This window comes from Engystomops pustulosus, chromosome 5 (genome assembly GCF_040894005.1).
Source record: "Engystomops pustulosus chromosome 5, aEngPut4.maternal, whole genome shotgun sequence".
Taxonomy (NCBI): domain Eukaryota; kingdom Metazoa; phylum Chordata; class Amphibia; order Anura; family Leptodactylidae; genus Engystomops; species Engystomops pustulosus.
The window spans coordinates 167796174-167817370 of NC_092415.1; the positions used below are offsets into that span (position 1 = coordinate 167796174).

At 38.2% G+C, this 21197-nt stretch overlaps 2 protein-coding genes and 1 long non-coding RNA gene across 11 annotated transcripts in view; 2 read left to right on the forward strand and 1 right to left on the reverse strand.

Annotated features, from left to right (window-relative positions):
- HOXA3 (homeobox A3) overlaps window positions 1-16084 on the forward strand; it is a 40463-nt gene extending 24379 nt beyond the window's left edge. For 3 of the 5 annotated variants that reach the window (XM_072153724.1, XM_072153727.1, XM_072153729.1), the window contains 2 exons: window positions 9699-10247; window positions 14102-16084. In XM_072153724.1, the coding sequence (XP_072009825.1) occupies window positions 9815-10247; window positions 14102-14877 (1209 nt within the window). In that variant the 5' untranslated portion in view covers window positions 9699-9814 and the 3' untranslated portion in view covers window positions 14878-16084. Of the gene's footprint in view, window positions 1-2807; window positions 3665-6605; window positions 6744-9698; window positions 10248-14101 lie in introns of those variants that run through there. The other 2 variants (XM_072153728.1, XM_072153725.1) reach the window with 2 other exon arrangements.
- Window positions 1358-13063, reverse strand: LOC140133487 (uncharacterized). 5 transcript variants are annotated; one of them, XR_011855901.1, is made up of 4 exons: window positions 12968-13063; window positions 6433-7425; window positions 1613-1844; window positions 1358-1528 (listed from the first exon to the last, which is right to left on the reverse strand). It is a non-coding gene; the product is annotated as an uncharacterized lncRNA (long non-coding RNA). The 5 variants fall into 5 exon arrangements; XR_011855900.1 differs by lacking the exon at window positions 12968-13063 and adding an exon at window positions 10138-10217; XR_011855902.1 differs by lacking the exon at window positions 12968-13063 and adding an exon at window positions 10138-10217 and having other exon boundaries at window positions 5339-7425.
- A 2831-nt stretch (window positions 16085-18915) lies between the features above and the next one.
- HOXA2 (homeobox A2) lies at window positions 18916-20941 on the forward strand. Its single transcript, XM_072153734.1, has 2 exons — window positions 18916-19388; window positions 19722-20941. Exons 1-2 carry the CDS (start codon window positions 19016-19018, stop codon window positions 20453-20455), a joined length of 1107 nt encoding a protein of 368 aa, XP_072009835.1. The 5' UTR covers window positions 18916-19015; the 3' UTR covers window positions 20456-20941.
- The last annotated feature ends 256 nt before the right edge of the window (window positions 20942-21197 follow it).

Genomic DNA, 21197 nt, shown 5'->3' on the forward strand with positions numbered 1-21197 from the left:
GTTTTTAAAAGTACACTACTCCAATGATGGAAATGCCTGTAAGGTCATTTCAGTACAAAGTTGTGTATATTCATCTGACAAAAAGTATAAAAAAAAACTGCCTGATATGGCTGCAGGGCTGAAGGAGAAGGGATTATCATTCTGACATCTCAGGCTTAGAACATTAGTAGTCTTGTCCTGATGTAGTATCTGATAAATAGTTAAAATTATTAAGATGCTTGTGAAAGGATTATTTAATTAGTATCTATCTATCTATCTATCTATCTATCTATCTATCTATCTATCTATCTATCTATCTAATCTAATCTATCTATCTATCTATCTATCTATCTATCTATCTGTCTGTATGTCTGTCTGTCTATCTCAATCTGTTTTCTTGACTCTAAATATATATCGATGTGTTATCTTGAATCTATCTATCTATCTATCTATCTATCTATCTATCTATCTATCTATCTATCTTCCTCCCACCCTCCTGTTATGCTGGTATGTTTTATAATTCCTTGGGTTTTGAATAACAAAAAGTCTTTGCAGGTAGTCAAACAGAAATAGTGATATTTAAGGAGGCTTTGGGCATGTGAAGCTTTTTTTCCAGCAATTCAACAGGACAAAGGGTTGAGCTTGATGATTTATTTGCCATTCTCAAGTTGACATCCAAATAGGAAGTTTCCTGAAGCTGCTTGGTGCAGATGTGTTTTCTGTGTTCTGGGAAATATTGCATTTGCATGATGTTAGTTTGTTTGGGACAAAGCTTATGTTAGTGAAACCTTAAAGCCATTTACTGCACATTTGACTATTTCATGCAGGGACCACAGTCCATGTGATGTCATTTTGCTTTAAGAACACATTTTTGCCTTTGCACTTTTACTAGCCAAATGTGTTGTTTTCTTTTCTTAATGATATTTAAAGCAGTAATAAAATCTCCTTCACACGCAGCAGTAAGTGCCCCGCTGACATGTTTATTCTTTCTCTTTGTTCACACCTGTCCCACTAATCGCCAGCTATAAATTTAAGGAAACTTACAATGAAGTCATACATTTGTCCACTTTTCCTAAAGTACGACTTTATTGTAGTATATTATAGTATGATATACTCAGCTATGACAAAGCTAATCTCTTATGACAAAATCAATTGAGATACCAGCTAAAAGAAATTAAATATATCAATAGATAAATTGATAGATAGAGTATATACATAGAGAGATAGAATAGACAGATAGATAGTAATAGAGAAAGAGAGATACATCATATAGATAGATCATTAATAAATAGATAATAGACAATAATATCTACCTATCTACACGTTTATCTGCATGTTAATATACATTTGTCATATTAAATCAAAGTCACATTCTGGCTCAGATTATGCAATATTTATTGGCATGATGTTAAAGTTTGCAGTTTCACCCCCTCACTCATATAACTTCTCCCACCACCCTCTCCATCCCAGGATCAGAGAAAGGCTCCATTGTGTAGCATGGCGTGGTCACCCTCGTGCTCTGTAGGGTTGCATGGATTTGCACTTCTCCCTGTAAAGCAAAATAACATAAATCATCTAATCCTGAGTTTTAGTAACAGAATGTATTTCCCTCTGTAGTATCCCACATACCAACCTCTATGTACAAATACACAGTGATCAAAACTTGAGAATGGATAAATAGGTTGACCACCCTTAAATCCTCAATGTTGCAAGTAAGTTTATAAAGTCTGTAGGACACTGAATCCAAGTCTTAATCCAGAATTCCCCAAAGTAAAGGCAGAATGAATATGATCCACTGTGAGTCCATCCAGGAACATTGATTTATCCCCAGCCGATTCCAGTAAACCTGCTTCCATCTTCGATTTCTGGAAGACAGAGAGATATATGAGGTGAGCTGGTGTATGTTTCACAGACACTAAAGTCATCTCCAACTCCAAAAAGAAGGATTGTCTCCCCTTTCATGGAACATCCAATACTAAAGTGTTTTTCACATGATCGGGTCCAGGGAAAGCTCAGCCACTCATCTTTGTCTCTACTGCTGAGGTTCTCAACAAACTCACCATTTATCCATTAATTCTGTGCCCCTTTCCTGCCAGAAGGCTATTTTTTTGTTCTCTGATCCTTTATATCCAAGATATTCATTAACTAGCTCCAAAATGACAGGCCTGGGCCAGAAAATCAGTTATATTCGCTCTCATGGATTTGGGATTGTTCTCTTACCACAGATATTATGACATGGTCTTTAGGAGTTCTGCTTTCTGGAGAACATGTGTGTGTGTGTGTGTGTGTGTGTGTGTGTGTGTGTGTGTGTGTGTGTGTGTGTGTGTGTGTGTGTGTGTGTGTGTGTGTGTGTGTGTGTGTGTGTGTGTGTGTGTGTGTGTGTTTCTATATTTGTAAGTATCTGATCTGAGATAGTTAGGGTGTTTATCTAGATATGTTTCTATAATTTCATCTATCTATCTATCTATCTATCTATCTATCTATCTATCTATCTATCTATCTATCTATCGCATCTTATCTAATATATCCATTATAAGTCTATCTATCTATTTATCCATCATCTATGCATATCAATATTTTAATTTTATATCATAATACTTATCTATCTCTCTATCTCTCTATCTATCTATCTATCTATCTATCTATCTATCTATCTATCTATCTATCTATCTATCATCTATACCTATAATTTATATTCTATTTATCTATCTATCATAATATCTATCTATCTATCTATCTATCTATCTATCTATCTATCTATCTATCATCTATACCTATAATCTATATTCTATCTATCTATCTATCTATCTATCTATCTATCTATCTATCTATCTATCTATCTACATACCTACTTACCCATCCTTCCAGTAATAGTAGTTTGGTGAGCCAAAGTGAATGACCAAGAGAGTCATTTGCAGAAGTTGATGAAAAGAACCCTATAATTTTGTGGCAAGTCAACTACTGGTCTAGGAAATACGTAAGAGAACATTGTGCTGTAGTTGACTCAAGACTCCAGACATTTCAGAGGCTTCTCATTATTACATTCAAGCACATACATGATAGTGTGAACAAAACCCTACTTGAAGGAGAGACCCGTTTTGCATTTGTCAGGTAATTAAAGGCCTTTTAGTTTCTACAGTGGGACATGTGTCATGTGTGGGTGTAGAGCAAGCTCTCCTCAATGGGGCTCTAATGGTTCATATCTGCTGAGCTTGGGAATCCGTCAACAAGACTCCCACTCCCTGGACCCATCTACTCCTGTATGTAAGTTGGTTACCTACAGTACCTATTGTAGCAATTATGGGGTGTGCAGGTCTACATCACAGATTGTGGCACAATTCCACAGCAGATTGGGAATACTGTAGGGAGGGGTTGAAAGGTTTGGGCTTGTTTCTAGTTGAGGTTGGGAGATACTGGATCCAGAAGGTCTGGTTCCTCCGCCATCTCCTATTAGAAATGAAAGGAACCACGTGAGCATTACAAAACATTTCTGTAGCATTTGGAGCTAAGATCCAGCCAGGCTTCTCCTGTATCTCTCCAGGAAGAGGTTCTCCTTATTGTAATCAGCCCTGATCCCACCATCAAGGACACCCCATTGCAAAGCTGATAGGGCTAAAAGGATGGATCTAAGTTATATCCGTTGATTGTTCTGGAATGGTGTGAGTTATTGTTCACCAAGGCAAAGGTCAGTGTTAGGGTTTAGTAGCGATTATTCATCTCCAGGTTTTTGTATTTTAAAACATCTTCAGAGTGATGTGTAAATTCCTAGTATTTCTTATGCTTCATTTGGATGTGTGAATGATCACAGTGTTACTGTATGTTGTCTATATTGAGTCTATTATTTTTCTATCTGTTCTTGCCTGTAGTATATTTTTGGAGGAGTTGAATTCAGATAAAGAACATGCAATAAAAATCTAAAGCCCTTTCCACTGCCAACTGGGCTCATAAATACAAGCTGATGGGGCTTCTGCAGTTTTAGTCAATTGCTGTTTATTTTAGTGCTGATTTGTGGCCGCTGGAGGTTGTTTCAGTGTCTCTTATGGTTACTATTGGTCATTTTATTTGGCAATGATTTTTTGTTATTATTATTTTATAATGCCCTGTCTTGTGATAACCTATCTGGATACTTCCCAATGCCTCATCTCTGTAATGTAAGAGGCCGCCTTACATTATCAGCTGGGGGCTGGAGTGCTTATTTTTCATATCCTATAGATATGAGTATTGGCATGTTACAATTTGTACAAAGCAACATATAAATACATAGGGAGAGGGAGGATATGGAGTCCATGCACTAATGAGTGGCGCTTGAGGAAAGGTCACAGTGTTGAGATTTGATTTATGTAGCTGGCGAATTGGGGCAGAAGAGCTTGATAAGATGACGTCCCAAAATGCTGTACAATTATACCTCACAGACGGTGGCCGCTCATAGGGGAAAAAAATGACAAAAAAAAAATTCTATATTTTGATTTTATTATTATTTAAATAAAGATTTAGTGTAGTTATTTATAAATTACGCTTCTATGCATATATTTATATTTTATGAATACATGTATTTATTTATTGCTTATGCTTCTATACATATATTTCTATATTATGCTTTAATGTACTTATTTATTTCTATATTATGCTTTTATGTATAAATATGTTAGCAAACTTTATTTTCATATTTTAGCTTAGAAATTGTATATATATATATATATATATATATATATATATATATATATATATATATATATATATATATAATGTATTAATTAAATATATATAATAGACATGTTTTATGTAATTTTAGATGCAAATACAACCCATTATAATAGCTGTAAATAGATATATTTTTATTATCGCATGTTGTCCTTCCCCAATGAATGAAAGAAAAAAATCGGGTGAATTTCAATATTTTCATTTAGATACAAAATTCTTCTTGTAATTAATTTAAAATGCATTTAACATAATAATATCATAGTATTATTATTTCTACTGCTACTACTGTAGTAATAGTAATAATAAAATAATAATACACAGTTTATTGCCATTGTTTGCACTTGGTATTGTCATCATCTGCCATTACCGATGTGTTTTAGCATCACTCTATAGACAGCATTGATGTCCATATAATAATCCTGATTGTCATATTTTTTTTCCCATCACATTGTATACAATAAAACCAGGCGCACTAGGTAGTAAGATTTTATTGTGCACATAACACTTTACAAGCATCTGTTCATCTAAATTGGAGATATACAGCCCGAAATAAATACATGCATTGCCACATTGAAGCAGATACCATAAATCTCATAGGCAATAATCAAGCATCACTTTATAGAGAGCCTCTAGTATAAGAAGACACAGAAGACTGTACCTGGTGGAGGCAGCATCTCCCTGCTATGGATCTATAATTTATTGCCCTGATGTTTAGGGTTAGGAGTGATTTAGCTGATTCCAGTCTGGAAGCCATTAGGAATATAAGGTGTAGGATGTCCAGGCTTGGGCTTGGAGTGTTATTATCCTGGCAGAAGCTGGGATCAGCAATTTAAGATGTAGTGGGGTGAATGATTGACCAAAGTGGCTTTCATCAGAGCCCTGGATTCAATGGAAATGCCTAGTAGTGGATTTCTTCCACCCTTCTCCTCCTACGCTGCCTCCTTTCATGTGCTGCCATTGCAATGTGCCATGAGGAGCAAGTGTTTCTAGGTTTTAATGCCATGGTGCATGGTGCCATAAATCTTGTCTGCCCATAAATGACAAAAAAAGCATTGGTATGCAGAAGAGGCCACCCGGTCTTATAGTCCTTTATGTCTATGATGCCTTATCCTCTTCTGTATTATTCTTCTTGGTCACAATAGCCTGAAACATTCATCTTAGATTTTTTTAACACCTGGTTTTGGCCAAATCATTTCTCAGAAGGCTAATCCCTACTGAAAACTAATAGGGGATTGTGCCTGGAAAGGGGTCATGTTTCTATATGGATATTGCCTCTAAGTGTACAAATCTTTATTCATGTATCACAGGGTTTTGCAAGGATTTCTTGTGAATTTGATGGTTCTGTGTTAGGTCAGTTTTAGTTCAGACTTATAATGTACCAGCCCTATCTATGTGCAGAGCTCCTTTGTGAATATTCAGGATGAGGCTCAGCCTCTCCATGTTTTACAGATACATTGTTGCGATAAATTAGAGAATTAATGAGAGAGCACTGGATCCCATGTTGCACAGAGGCTGTGTTCATCATTAGCATAATTTTCCAGAACCCCAGAGCCTCCTCCTTTCACAGGGTCCTGGATACTCCTCCCTCCATTTTTTCATGTTATTTTATTTTTCTTTCCATGTCTACCCCATCTCCCTAGACTTTAAATGTCTTTCTCCTTTTTTTTCTCCCCCCACACATCCCTGTTCCCAGATGAATATTCTCCCTGGAATCTAGCATCATTCAGCAGGCAATATTAGTAAGAAACATACCATTTTTGTGTCTGTGGAACTAGCCCTGTGAGTTGATAGCTCTTATCTTGGTGACCGGGGTCGCCCATATGTAACCTTAGGGGTTGTCCAGTTTTTTTGGCAGACATTTCTTGTTGAGGTTTCCTGAAGGCTTGTCCTCATCCTGGTGCTTGTAGGTGATAGAACAAGGAGAGGTGCTGCATGTGCTATCCTTGCCCCCTTCATGATGCCCAGGACATAAGAAGGGTGTGGGGGGACCCAAATCTGCTGGTTCTGGAGCCCGAACTGGAGGAGAAGTCTGTTGTGTTCTGCATCAGTCGTCAGAATCCAAGGTAAGACGTCCAGAAATCCTCTATCACTTGTGAATGGTGGAGTTTATGTCCCAGTGATTTATGACCATAGTCTTAAATCTCGGTTCAAGAAGAGTTCACAAGCTCAAGCTTCCTTTCAAGAAATGACTGATACGTATAGTTTGCTAATACAGCCTCTCTTCTCGTCTCCACAGCTCCTTGCCATATCTGACCACTGGATCTCAGAGATTACTTCTTTCTTTTGTTATTAATCCACTAACATTTTATATTTCATCTCCATGTGGAGAACTTTAATACTGATCATCCTCCAGCCTTGCCTCAACACCATTACATTACAAAGAGAGAGCTTTTGTTTTTTTGATGCAAGTTTTAAAATATTGACAGTTTCCAAATATTATAATTTAATGTAACATTCTACATTCTGTTATTAATATTTAACATTTTGTAGAGCACTTTCTAAAGATACTTTACATGGGATATCACCGGCCCAGTAGTAGTAAATCTATGTTGTTGACTTTACACAATTATTGTTCTACCATTAGTAGAAGATTTGATTTACATTCCAGCTCATGGCCATAAGGAGTTAATAAAAGCGTAATATAAATTATATAAAAATATATAATCTAATTGTTTTACTTATATTTCATATCAAATATTTCATTTTCCTTGGGAGGTTTGTAGCAGCGGTAAAAGTCCATGAAGCCTAGAGAAAGGAGGCATAAGGGAAAGATATTGCTATAATACAACCATTACTTAATTTGTATAAAGAATAGCAGAAATGTTAGTTAGGTTTTGTTTTTGATGGACTTAAGTTGATCCTATTATAATAAAATTATTTATATATATATATATATATATATATATATATATATATATATATATATATATATATAAATAAATATATGTCTTTATATCTATTTATATCCATCTTTTGAACGTTTTTAAAATTGACATTTTATTTCACTAATATATATATATATATATATATATATATATATATATATATATATATATACACACATACATATATTTATATATTTTTTTATTGTAAGCTTTTTAAGCTTTAGAAATGTAGCTTTTTAAGATTTCTATATAAGTTGCTGTTTGCTTTCCAGGGCATTTTCAATGCTTTGCCTTTTGTGTTGTAGCTAAGTTTAAATAGTTATTTTGCAGATAGGTAAACATGAAGATTTAACAAAAGAAAAGACAGGATCCTAGAAGTATTTTATGGCTTGTGTTTCCATCATCTACTCTCTCGCTAGCCAAATGACCCCCATACATCAAATTACAGAGCAGTTGCAGAGACAGAACCTATTATCGTTAGGGGCTACACAGAAAGTTCATGCCGTGGTCATGGAGATGAACGCTGCTGGTCTTTCTGGTTCCTGGTGTTTTTTCAGATCCATCATGTTTTAACAGGTAGAATTGTATACATTTCATGTGAGGACTAATCACATTACAAGGCAACTGACTTTTTATGTTGTTTGTTTATTATTATATTTTTTAATCTTTTCTGATGTCAAAACTTTGCAAAACATCATATAGTCTTTTATATTAATATAAGATATTGTGGTGGAAAAGTCCACACTGGGAAGTTCTTCGTTTCTGCATTTAGTTCTACTTATAAGTTATTGTAGCATATTGTAATAATGGAAATATTGTGTCAATTGGCAATAACAGTTAATATTCTGCATGCAGTCTATTAATAGATGATTATTGCTATTATCAATGTTATCAATGATATTCTCATCCTTCCATGATTTGTAGATAATTACTAGGGGCTAATTTGCTTTGGTTGCAGGTTAGATATTGCTGCGCAGGCCTGTGCTTAGGAGGCGATATCTATTCCTTGATAAACGAGTGTTTACTGAGTCAATACTCTCCTCTGTGTGAACAATAACTTGTGATTTACAATGCGGCCCTAGAGCTAAGGTTATCATTCTAACATGAGATAGATCAGTGTGAAGGGGCACAGAGGACTATATAAGTGTAGGTGAGCATCTACATAGGGTTGGGTGTCATTTCATGTTTTGATTATAATCTGTATAGAAAATTGTCTTTCTATTAGTGTTATTTGTATTAAATATCACGGTGGTGTATGTTTAATAATGTATATTAATGTAGGAGTATGTGTGGAAAATGCACATTTGCTTGTCAAATAAGGTATAATTTTCTTTCTTCTAATCTAGATATAGTAGAATATATATTTATAGAAATGTCTATTTATATCTGTGACATAGAATTTAAAACATTTAATGCCTTTAAGTAATATATATTCACATTTGTATGTAAATAGATAGAAGTATTTAGGCCCCCCATATGTTTATGTTTGTGTCCCCTGTATTTAGAATACGGAGTAACTTGTGTGTATATTTAGATATAGATATATAGAGAGGTTTTGTATGAGGATTATTACACAGACGTTTACCTTTATATGTATTGTATTTATTATATGTATTTATTTATTTAGACCTACATGTGTCCGTGTTTAGGACACACACATATGTACTGTAAATATATATATATAAATACTCTAGATATAAATACTGTACTGTGTACTTCTATGTATAATTTAATGAGGTCTAGATATATTTATATGTATGTGTAGATACATACATGTCTATATATGTGTCTCCTGCATTGAGATGACACAAGTGTATATATAGATACATATATGTATTGTATTGTCTGTGTGTGTCCAGGGCAGGGAGCAGGCTTACATATGTAATAGTGTGTGTGTGTTTTGGAGGGGAGGGGAGGGCTGTGCACACTGTGACCTATGATGTAGTCATTCCCACTGCATTGAAGTGTAATTTCTGGCTGAGTGTGAATTAGTTAGCAGTCCTATCATCTTAATACACACTTCTCAATATTGCTGAGCACTTTTTCCTTGCTGCCTTTCATGTCACTTAGCTATTGTAAGTAAGATGGATCTCTCCCATCTCCTGACTGTAACTTGCTTCTTCCCCACCACAGGTCTGACCACAGAGGCCATTGGAGGAGCAGCACCACGTGACTCAGGGTGCCAATGTTATTCTTTACGGGTGTCAGGACCCTGTCAGTTTGTGAAATAAATATTGGGAAACAACGAAATGCAAAAAGCGACCTACTACGACAGCTCTGCGATCTATGGTGGATACCCCTACCCAGGAGCAAATGGTTTCACTTATAATGCAAGTCAGCAGCAATATCCCCTGGAAAGTGACTATCATCGCCCTGCCTGCTCCCTGCAGTCACCTGGCAGTACAGTGCCACATCACAAGGCCACAGACATCAATGAGAGTTGTATGAGAGCCATCAGCAGCCAATCCAACCCAGATCAGCAACAGCAGCAGCCTACACCTCCCTCTGTGTCGCCACCTGAGCAACATGCCACAGCCTCCACCACCAAGACCACCAGTGTCTCCTCACCCACCATGTCCAAGCAGATCTTCCCCTGGATGAAAGAATCCCGGCAGAACACTAAGCAGAAGACGACAGCAGCAGCAGCTACAGGAGGAGGAGGAGGAGGAAACTCCAGCTCAGGTAATGTCTCCAGACTCCTGGGGCACAGCCTCCTGCACCCATACCTGGGGCACAGCCTCCTGCATTCACACCTAGGGCAAAGCCTCCTGCACCCATACCTAGGGCAAAGCCTCCTGCACCCATACCTGGGGCACAGCCTCCTGCATTCACACCTAGGGCAAAGCCTCCTGCACCCATATCTGGGGCACAGCCTCCTGCACCCATACCTAGGGCACAGCCTCCTGCACTCACACCCAGGGCAAAGCCTCCTGCACCCATACCTGGGGCACAGCCTCCTGCACTCACACCTAGGGCAAAGCCTCATGCACCCATACCTGGGGCACAGCCTCCTACACCCATAACTAGGGCAAAGCCTCCTGCACCCACACCTAGGGCACAGCCTCCTGCACCCACACCTAGGGCAGAGCCTCCTGCTCCCATACCTAGGGCAAAGCCTCCTGCACCCCTACCTGGGGTACGGCCTCCAGCACTCACACCCAGGGAACAGCCAGTGGCACAGCCTGCACTCACACCCGCACTCATACCTGGGGCACTGCCTATGTATCCACACCTGGGGCCCAGCATCCTGCACCCATACCTGGGGCACATATGGGGCACATACTCCTGTACACACAGCTGAACACAGCCTCTTGCACTAACGCTTGGGGCACATTTCTCTGCACCCACAACTGGGACAGGGCCTCCTGCCCCTTTACGTTGGCACAGCCTCCTGCACCCATACCTGGGACACAACATTCTGCACCTATACTTAATGTACACACAGGGGCACAGTCTCCTCCATTCACAACTGTGACACAGCCTTCTGCACCTATACATTGGGCACATCTTCCTGCACCCATATCTGGGGCACAGCCTCCTGCACCCATATCTGGGGCACATCCCCTCCACCCATACCTGGGGTACAAACACCTGCACTCACACCTAGGTCACAGTCACCTGCACTCGTACCTGGGTCATAGCCACCTGTACCATACCTGATTCACAGCCACCTTCACCATACCTAGGTAACAGCCACCTGCACTCATACTTGAGGAACAGCCACCTGCACCCATGGCTGGGGAACAGCCACATACACCCATACCTGGGATACAGCCTCCTGCACTCTTAATTAGTGCACAGCATGCTGCACTCACACCTGGGGCACAGCCTCCTGCACTCACACCTGGGACACAGACCCCTGCACCCATACCTGGGGCACATTCTCTTGCACCTATACCTACGAAATAAATACCTGCACCCACACCTGGGGCACATCCACCTGCACTCATTCCTGGGGCACAGCCTCCTGCACTCATGCCTGGGGCACAGCCTCCTGCACTCATGCCTGGGGCACAGCCTCCTGCACTCATGCCTGGGGCACAGCCTCCTGCACTCATACCTGGGGCACATCCACCTGCACTCATACCTGGGGCACATCCACCTGCACTCATACCTGGGGCACATCCATCTGCACTCATTCCTGGGGCACAGCCTCCTGCACTCATACCTGGGGCACATCCACCTGCACTCATACCTGGGGCACAGCCTCCTGCAATCATACCTGGGGCACATCCATCTGCACTCATACCTGGGGCACATCCACCTGCACTCATACCTGGGGCACATCCATCTGCACTCATTCCTGGGGCACAGCCTCCTGCACTCATAGCTGCAGCACAGCCTCCTGCACTCATACCTGCAGCACAGCCTCCTGCACTCATACCTGCAGCACAGCCTCCTGCACTCATACCTGGGGCACAGCCTCCTGCACCTATACCTTGGGCACATCCACCTGCACTGCCACCTGCACCCATACCCGGGGCACAGCTTACACAACTGCTCAGTGTTAGCCTAGAAGCTACTGTCCTAAATGTTAACAATCTCCAATAACGCTTTCATCAAATCTTTATACTATTATCTACCCACCTACCTACTTACACAGAGTCCTCTCTAATATGTAGATCTACAGTGTCTTCACATACATGATTTATCTATCTATCTATCTATCTATCTATCTATCTATCTATCTATCTATCTATCTATCTATCTATCTATCCTGAAAATATAATAGTATAGTTGCATGTCACATATCTGTATATTATATATATGACAATAGTAAATAATAACCTTAAGAAGATAAAACAATTAGCATTCATACTGTTATAATATTTAGTAAATAGTTATCCATACGTGTATATATGTGATTTATACTACAATAATATTCATCAGTTATTATTATTTCTCCCCACACGAATATGTTAAGATTAAATATCGTTTTATGGGTAAATAATAGGGGTTGCTGTTCTCTTGTTTACTTACAATAAAATGTTATTTTAACTCACTGGTAAGTAAACAGAAATGTTATCCCAGTACCTTTGTCTACAAAGTAAAGGGGTGTCGGGGATTGAAGGTGTAAGGAGATTTGTAACTTTTGCACTAAACTTCTCGGTAGAAAAGAGTTGCAGTTTCCTGATTCCCTGGCAATGTGATCAGAGCTGAGATAGAGACACTCTGCTGTCAGACATATAGCAGCTGTACTAATGACAATTAATTTTTGATAGAATTATTGGTTGTAATTAGATCTCATGTAATATAGTGAAGCAGCATTTCTGTGATTTATTGAGTGCTCCTTTATGTTGATTTGCTGACAGCTCAGTTCATGTCATGACTGCAGTTTGGAGAATTACACATGACAAGTCCTTGGAGTTAGGTAATGCATGCAGGATGGATATAGAAAATACCTAAAGGCTGCAGTGTCTCCCAATGTCTCTCCCTGTTTATTTCCATGTTCTCATCCGCCCCCTGTCCCCCTCCTGCTTCCTCTCTGCTCCTGGATACTTCCGAGTGCACATGCGCAGTAGCCTCTCTGCTAGGCTGCAGCACAGCCAACCTTCTAGGGAGTGACAAAGCAAGAAATCTGTTCTTTTCATTACTCATGTTATTGGATGACTTTAGGGTTAATAGAGCTTTGTAGATGTGTAGATCTGTGGATTGTTCTCTCACCCCCTTGCTGAATTGCTAGGTTGGATAATTTTGTGACTATTGAAGGTTTGTGCAGGTGTTAGTAGCTGGGAGGAGGATTTTCTCTCTATATTTCACAACAGCATTTAAATGCATCATGTTGTGTCTGTAACCATAACATCCTAGTGACTTGGCAGACCTGCTCCCTTATCATTACCATCTGGCTTCTTGGGTTGCCTGATACACAGGGAGAGGAGCCATCTTATTCACACATGTGGTCTTATACACAGCAGAGCAGAGGGTCAGCTTCATGCTTTATTTTACTGTAGTGGTGGTAGTTTTATGGCAATCATTACTATTATTATTAATAATCACAAGAACAATAATAATCATAATAGACAAAGTCGAATTGTATTATTATAACACAATACAATAAAAAATATTTTTCTATCCTGTCTAATTTCCAAAACACAAAAACTAAACGTAATTTAAATTAAATAAATAAAAATAAATTTTATTTAATATATTTTTATTTTTGCATCAATGTCTGTACAAGGTATCAAACATTATAATAAATTGATTTTAAATTGATCGATTCCACAGCCCCCAGCCAGCTTGTCTTGGATCCTGAATGGCACAGTTGCCATTGGTATATCTAAAGGGTAGCTGCTTAAGTTGGTTTCTTCCTACCCCTAGGAATAATTTGTGATGGACTTTGCCATTCAGAAGCCTGGGAGAGCTGGTTTATAATAGCTTTAGCAGCTGTAATGGCAATCTGCTAAAGCATTAGATTCAGTAACATTACATGAAGTCCTTTGGTGTCTGTGCATAACTTTGCTTACTTCTTCTCTGTGGGTGATCATTGAACCAGTTGTTAGTTTATCTTCTCATGCTTTATTTGATGGTCCCTGCAGGTGAGAGTTGTGCTGGTGACAAAAGTCCCCCCGGGCAATCTTCTTCCAAGAGGGCCCGCACCGCCTATACCAGCGCCCAGCTGGTAGAACTGGAAAAGGAGTTCCACTTTAACAGATACCTGTGCAGACCTAGGAGGGTGGAGATGGCAAACTTGCTCAACCTCACAGAGAGGCAAATCAAGATCTGGTTCCAGAACCGACGCATGAAATACAAAAAGGATCAGAAAGGGAAATCCATGATGACGTCATCAGGGGGCCCCTCACCCTGCAGGAGCCCTGTGCCACCTCCAGCTGTTGGGGGGTATCTGAACTCTATGCATTCTCTGGTAAACAGTGTCCCATATGAGCCTCAGTCTCCCCCTGGTTTTAACAAACCCCATCCAAACTCTTATGGTGTGCCTGCCCCATACCCCAGCCCTCATCATAACAGCTGCCCCCCTCATCAGAAGAGATACACAGGAACTGCTGCTGTCACCCCAGAATATGACCCTCATCCCCTCCAGGGAAGTGGTGCTTATGGCAATCCTCATGTACAGGGAAGCCCCGTCTATGTAGGGAGCAATTATGTGGAATCCATGCCAAATTCAGGGCCCTCTATGTTTGGTCTATCTCACCTGACTCATTCCTCTTCCAACATGGACTACAATGGACCAGGACCCATGAATAGTAGTCACCACCATGGACCTTGTGACACCCACCCTACATATACAGAATTATCTTCTCATCATAGCTCTCAGGGAAGAATTCAGGAAGCCCCCAAGTTAACACATTTGTAATGGACACCAATATGTGGAGGGGACATCACTGACATTCTATTTGTTTTTTATTTTTTTTCTTTCTAACTTCTATTCAAGTAATTCCCTTATTTTATATTTTTTTACGTTATTTTTGTTCTGCATTTTTTTTTTTAGTTTTGTTATTGTTATTTCTTGTTTGCATAGTCGTCTATTATGAACCTTACCTGGAGCAGCAATCTTTGTATTTTAGTCCACACTTTTATCAAACAGGGTATAAGAACAAATTTTATAATGAAAATATCTTCTTAAATGTGAATTTGTTCCTACATTTCTTATGCCACAGGGAAACGAGTTAAATTATTATTGCACTTCCTTTAACTTGCTAGACAAATATCCTATAAGAAACAGGGTGGTGAGCCTGGATGATGGCAATTGTAAGTCAATCATGTATGTATGCTGGGGCATCAGTTCTGGTTAATTTATTATTTTATTTTTCTGCAAATATATCGAAGTGTTTACATCCTATTTATCCCATCTCTCATATTTATGGATAATACATAGAAGAGACATTCAGGTCTGGATATTGGCCTTTTGTTGGATGGGATAATGGCACAGGAAACGATGGTAACAAAGAATAATTCTCTTTAAAGATGCAATAAAATGGTAGATAAAATATCAGAATTCGTATATTTATTAAGTGGCAACATAAAATCAAGACAAGAACCAAGGGGTTAACCATCCAAAAGATATCTAGAAATATGCATGATCTATTAATTTTATACCGTGTGAAGTGTTAATAGGCAATTGAATGGAGCAGCCCTGGAAGGTAGGGAAGGAAACTGCAGCTTCTTTTGTAGCACAGAGCCAGGGAGAGATGATTGATAAGATGGCTGATAATGGAGGTCCGGTAGGTAATAGCTTTGTGCTGATGGGCTTCTTACTCCATGTTGTGCTCCAATCTGCAGAATCAGCTCCCAGGCATCTGTTCACACGGGATGATTTCTTCTCTCTGCCTCTTCTGGTGGAGCTCATTGAAAGAAAATGCACATTTTACTCCTACACTCTTCCCTGGTAATGGACATTTATGTGGGTGGCTTTGTTGTTAGATAAAACAAAATAAAAGAGGAGATAGACACAAAAGGCAAAATACCAAATCAAACAAATCAAAGGATGTGGGCAAATGTGTGAGAGCACTCAAGCATATTTTGTCTCGAGAACTATGTCTATTATGTATAGATATACATATAAAATATAAATATGTGCACATTTATATATATATATATATATATATATATATATATATATATATATATATATATATATATATATATACACATGTATATGTATATGTATATATATATATATATACCTAAGTAGACATATTTCAGGCACATATCACCATTATGGCAGCAATAATTGAAAGTACAACCTACTACTACCAGAATATGATGATGATGATTTTAATTGCTTTGTTTGCTTTAAATTTTGTATTTAAAATTTCCCTAACCTATTATTATTTTCCTAATGAATTTTCTAGAGCATATACATAAATCTGCAAAATAGGATCCTTAATGTAAGAAAATATCTAAATTCTCTTGTAAGCGAAAGATAAGGAAAAGAAGAGATAAGGAACACCATATTCTGGTATAAATCAGGATAAGTGGTAGGCGCCATAGGTATCAAATTACCTGTGCTTGCTTTTAAAGCCCGACAACTAATACATATTATACTAATACATAGTATATATATATATATATATATATATATATATATATATATATATATATACTACTATTTCTAAGGCACTGGTGTACAGGATAAATCCCTTTTTGTGTTAATAATTGTCCTCAAGGGCATGGCTGTTGGATTGAAGGACATGATGTATTATTTTAATGCTGCTTCTGGTTGCCATATGTTGTCGGCATATTGTACATTGCTGGACAATCTTAACATGAAGCGTCTTGTTCCTGCTCTATGGATATAAAAGACATCACCGTTGGTTTATATCTGGATGAATTTTGTTGGATAATAATATTAACAATTAATTTTAAGGACTTTAAATGTGGACAAAGTGAAATTCTTTGTTTCCTGTAATAGGGAAAGGGAGCTTGGATTTTAGAAATCCTCACACCCACACACATGAGCAACAAAGCTCCATTCCATCTGCACACATCATCCATCCAACCAGAGAATTTTTTAATTCACAGTTTATATGGATACGCTGCCTAGACATAAGACAAAGGAAAGGTGCCATACCTGCCATGTGAATATATCCCAAGAAAGGAGAACTTACTAGCTCTTCTTTAGCTGCATTTCTTCCTGAAACCTCTTTCCCAGTAACATTTGATCTTGGAAGAAACAAGAAGCTTTAAATGTGATCTTTAGGGCCAGAAGCTGTCAAACCATTTGGCAAGAAAGATTGATCACACACAGACTTCCTTCCAGCTTTGTTTGGAATAAAAGCAAGAAAATTAAAAACCTTCCATCTAACTACTGCCTTGTGTTCCCATAGTCTCCTGCAAGCTGCGACTTAAAAACATTACTTTATATTATATTTAGTATAGTTTAAATCTTTCTTATGAATTTATCGAGAAAAAGAATGTGTATATAGTACAAGTACTACCTGATCACTGCTGTAAATCAGAGACCGGAGAGTATAATTACTATAATTACTTGTTTATTACGAAATCTATCACAAAATAAGGATCTGAGTATTTATAGCTAAGATATAGCCATCTCTCTCCATATATATATATATATATATATATATATATATATATATATATATATATATATATATATATTAAAAAGTATGTAGCAAAAATATTTGTTTTTAATATGCATGTTAGACATGCAGTTGCAATTAAATGTGCATATATGTGTGTGTGTTATGTATGTATACAATATATTTTTCAGACCTAATCAGATTATCATGAGTACTGATGAAACCACAAGCCTCTCCACTGATGACTATCCTGACCACAATCTAGTGTAGTAGAAAGAAATCACTCACCTTGTACTGGCTATTCATAAACATTACCTCAATAGAGAGAGAGGATATCTATTGTCATGTGCAGCCATTTTGCAATGCTGTAAAATGTTCTCATAGATTAAGACTTGTCCACACGCTTTCTATATTCCTATATGTGGAAGTGTTGAAGACAAAAGGGTCCATTTGATCTGATCACTGTAGTAGTGAATACATATATTTGTGTATGTGTGTATGTATATATATATATATATATATGTGTGTTATATATAGATAGATACCGTGTAATTAGTGCCTTGTTGTAATTTCACATATATATATATATATATATATATATATATATATATATATATATATATGTATATATACTTCCCTGGGTACTGTGCTGCCTTAAGTGTTCCTATAACTATCTATCTATCTACACATATACACTTATATATGCATATACAAGATTTCCGGGGTACAATGCAGCCTTAAATGTAACCCGTTCCTGCTGACTAATATATATATATACTTGCACACACACACACACACACATATATATATATATATATATATATATATGCATATACAAGATGTCCTGAGTACCGTGCATCCTAACAAATGTATCTTGTGCCTGGTTGTAAGTTCTTATGAGTCAAGAATCTTTGGTTCTTTGGTGTCAAAACTTTGAAGATTAATGGATTACTTTGTTAATGACTTAAGGCGTCAGATTTGGGCTCCTCAATGTTGTGTGTGGAGTAACCCTCCTCCCTGACAGGCTGAGACAATGTAGTGTGTGTGAATGCAGAGCAGGGCAGAGCAGAGCAGCACATACATGCACATATATGACATCTATAATATCTGCAGATATGAGGCAGTGCTATAGAGGATCATGTGTAAATAAAAGCCTAGCTGCCATACAATGAGGCGTTCCTTCTTGCCTTCTTTTTTTTTTTTTTTGGATCAATCACACAGACAGTGGCTTCTTTTGATTAAACCCCAAATTGTCATTGGACAGGAGCAATCATGTGACAACCAATTCGGTCCAATTTCAACCTTGTCTCCATGAATTCAATAGTTTAATAGTAGCACAGTCCCCATACGGCTGTAATCAGTGAATTAGAAAAAAAAAAACACATCCAGGATTTTTATGATTTTTTTTCGCCGTCGTCGGTTTGTGCGAACTTTTCGCAGGAGCAGAGGGCCATGAATTACGAATTTGAGCGAGAGATTGGCTTTATCAATAGTCAGCCGTCGCTTGCTGAGTGCCTGACATCCTTTCCCCCTGTCGCTGAGACATTTCAAAGTTCATCAATCAAGAGCTCTGCGCTTTCACACTCGACACTTATTCCTCCTCCTTTCGAGCAGACCATCCCCAGCCTGAATCCAGGCAGCCACCCTCGCCACAGCCGGCCCAAACACAGCCCCAATGGTGGCAGCAGCCCTGTGCCAGCAGCCGGATCCCTGCCCCCGGAGTACCCCTGGATGAAGGAGAAGAAGGCATCCAAGAAGCCCCCTGCCCCTCCAGCCACCAGTGCCCCAGCTACAGCAGCAGCAGCAGCCTGCCTCAGCCACAAAGGTTAGTGACAAGTCTTCTATTTACTATAACCATTATCTAACTAGTAATATTTACACCTTCTAATTCAAAATATTTACAGACTCACAGAACTTTTGTAATAGACTGTAAGCCCCAAACATTCCATACGTATTCTATAGTGTCTTTTGTGTCTCCATCATAAGTAATGATCTGCACAGTAATGTGATGGGCTGTATAAAAAAAATTATTGATTCTACTTAAAGATGTAAAATAAAGTTTGTAGAGTATAATACAGGTCGGCCATTTTGTGGCAGAGTTCTTCCCTGAGCTCATGGAGGATGACTTGAAAGTTGTTTGTTTTGTGCATTTTTACAGAAATCATTGAAATTCAGGAGAATAGTGCTGGTGGTGGAGGCTCCAGAAGATTAAGGACAGCTTATACCAATACACAACTGCTGGAACTGGAGAAAGAATTCCACTTCAACAAGTATCTCTGCAGACCCAGGAGGGTGGAGATCGCTGCTTTGTTGGATTTAACCGAGAGACAAGTTAAAGTTTGGTTCCAGAATCGAAGAATGAAGCACAAGAGACAGACCCAGTGTAAGGAGAATCAAAATGGGGAAGGGAAGTGTAAAAGTTTGGAGGACTCTGAGAAGGTTGATGGTGGAGATAAGGAGAAGGCTCTGTTTGAGCAAGCTCTCAACAATGTCTCTGGGGCTTTACTGGAGAGGGATGGATACACTTTCCAGCAGCAGAATGCACACAATGGGGATCCTCAAACTTTCCCAGTTTCTCCATTATCCAGCAATGACAAAAATCTTAGACATTTCCAGCAGCACCAGTCACCCACTGTTCAGAACTGCTTATCAACAATGGGCCAGGACTCTGCAGCTGCTGGACTCCACAATGATAGCCCTGACGAGGCCCTAGATGTGGCTTCTCTATCAGACTTCAATGTCTTCTCCTCAGATTCTTGCCTCCAGCTCTCAGATACCGTGTCCCCTAGTTTACCAGGATCTCTGGACAGCCCTGTAGATTTATCTGCAGATAGTTTTGATTTTTTCACAGACACATTTACCACAATTGACTTGCAGCATCTCAACTACTGAATCCATCAACAGAGGCGAAATGGTTAATTTTTCTGACCCTCAAATCTGTTTTTATTATTTGCATCTAAACCCATTTCATGATTCTCCATTTTCGTTTCTGTTTAACCCATTAAAAGCAATAAGTGAGGCCTCTAGAAGAAAGTGACTATATGTAATTATATTCTCACTTTCTTTTTTTATTTTTGTATTACATCCTTGTCATACAACTATTTTTGGTAGAATAAATAATTATATCCCACAGGTTCTTTTCTTTATGATTTTTTTTCTAACACCATAAATCATTGCTGTATTTTATTTTTTTTCCATGTCAATAGAAAGCAATTCAAAGAGAAAAAAAAGCACACAGAATGAATAATTTGCAAACCATTAGGAATGTTTGTATATAACAAGATATTTATTAGAAATCTATATGAGATATATATATATTTTTGTTTGACTTTATTTTTTATTAAAAAAAAGACAAAATGTAGGTCAGTTGTTTTTTTCCCCATGGATTGGTTAATTTTGCATTCAATATAATACCCAAAGATGAAAAAAAAACAACAACTAAAAAATACATTTATGAATTTGCAATTGACTGATAACAGAATAAAAAAAAGTTTAAAAAAATGCATAACTTCTTGTTGGAACATATTATCATTTCTGACAACATCCTTGAATCATCTGAAAGAGAAAATAATGTATAATGGGAATTAATGAATGTGCTCACTCCTACAAGTATATAGTATGGACACATCTCCCC

Excerpts from the sequence above, each read along its gene's own strand:
- HOXA2 (XM_072153734.1), top strand. The coding sequence starts at position 19,016 with ATGAATTACGAATTTGAGCGAGAGATTGGCTTTATCAATAGTCAGCCG. Across the intron at positions 19,389-19,721 it reads AGCCTGCCTCAGCCACAAAG|AAATCATTGAAATTCAGGAG; the intron begins GTTAGTGACAAG and ends GCATTTTTACAG.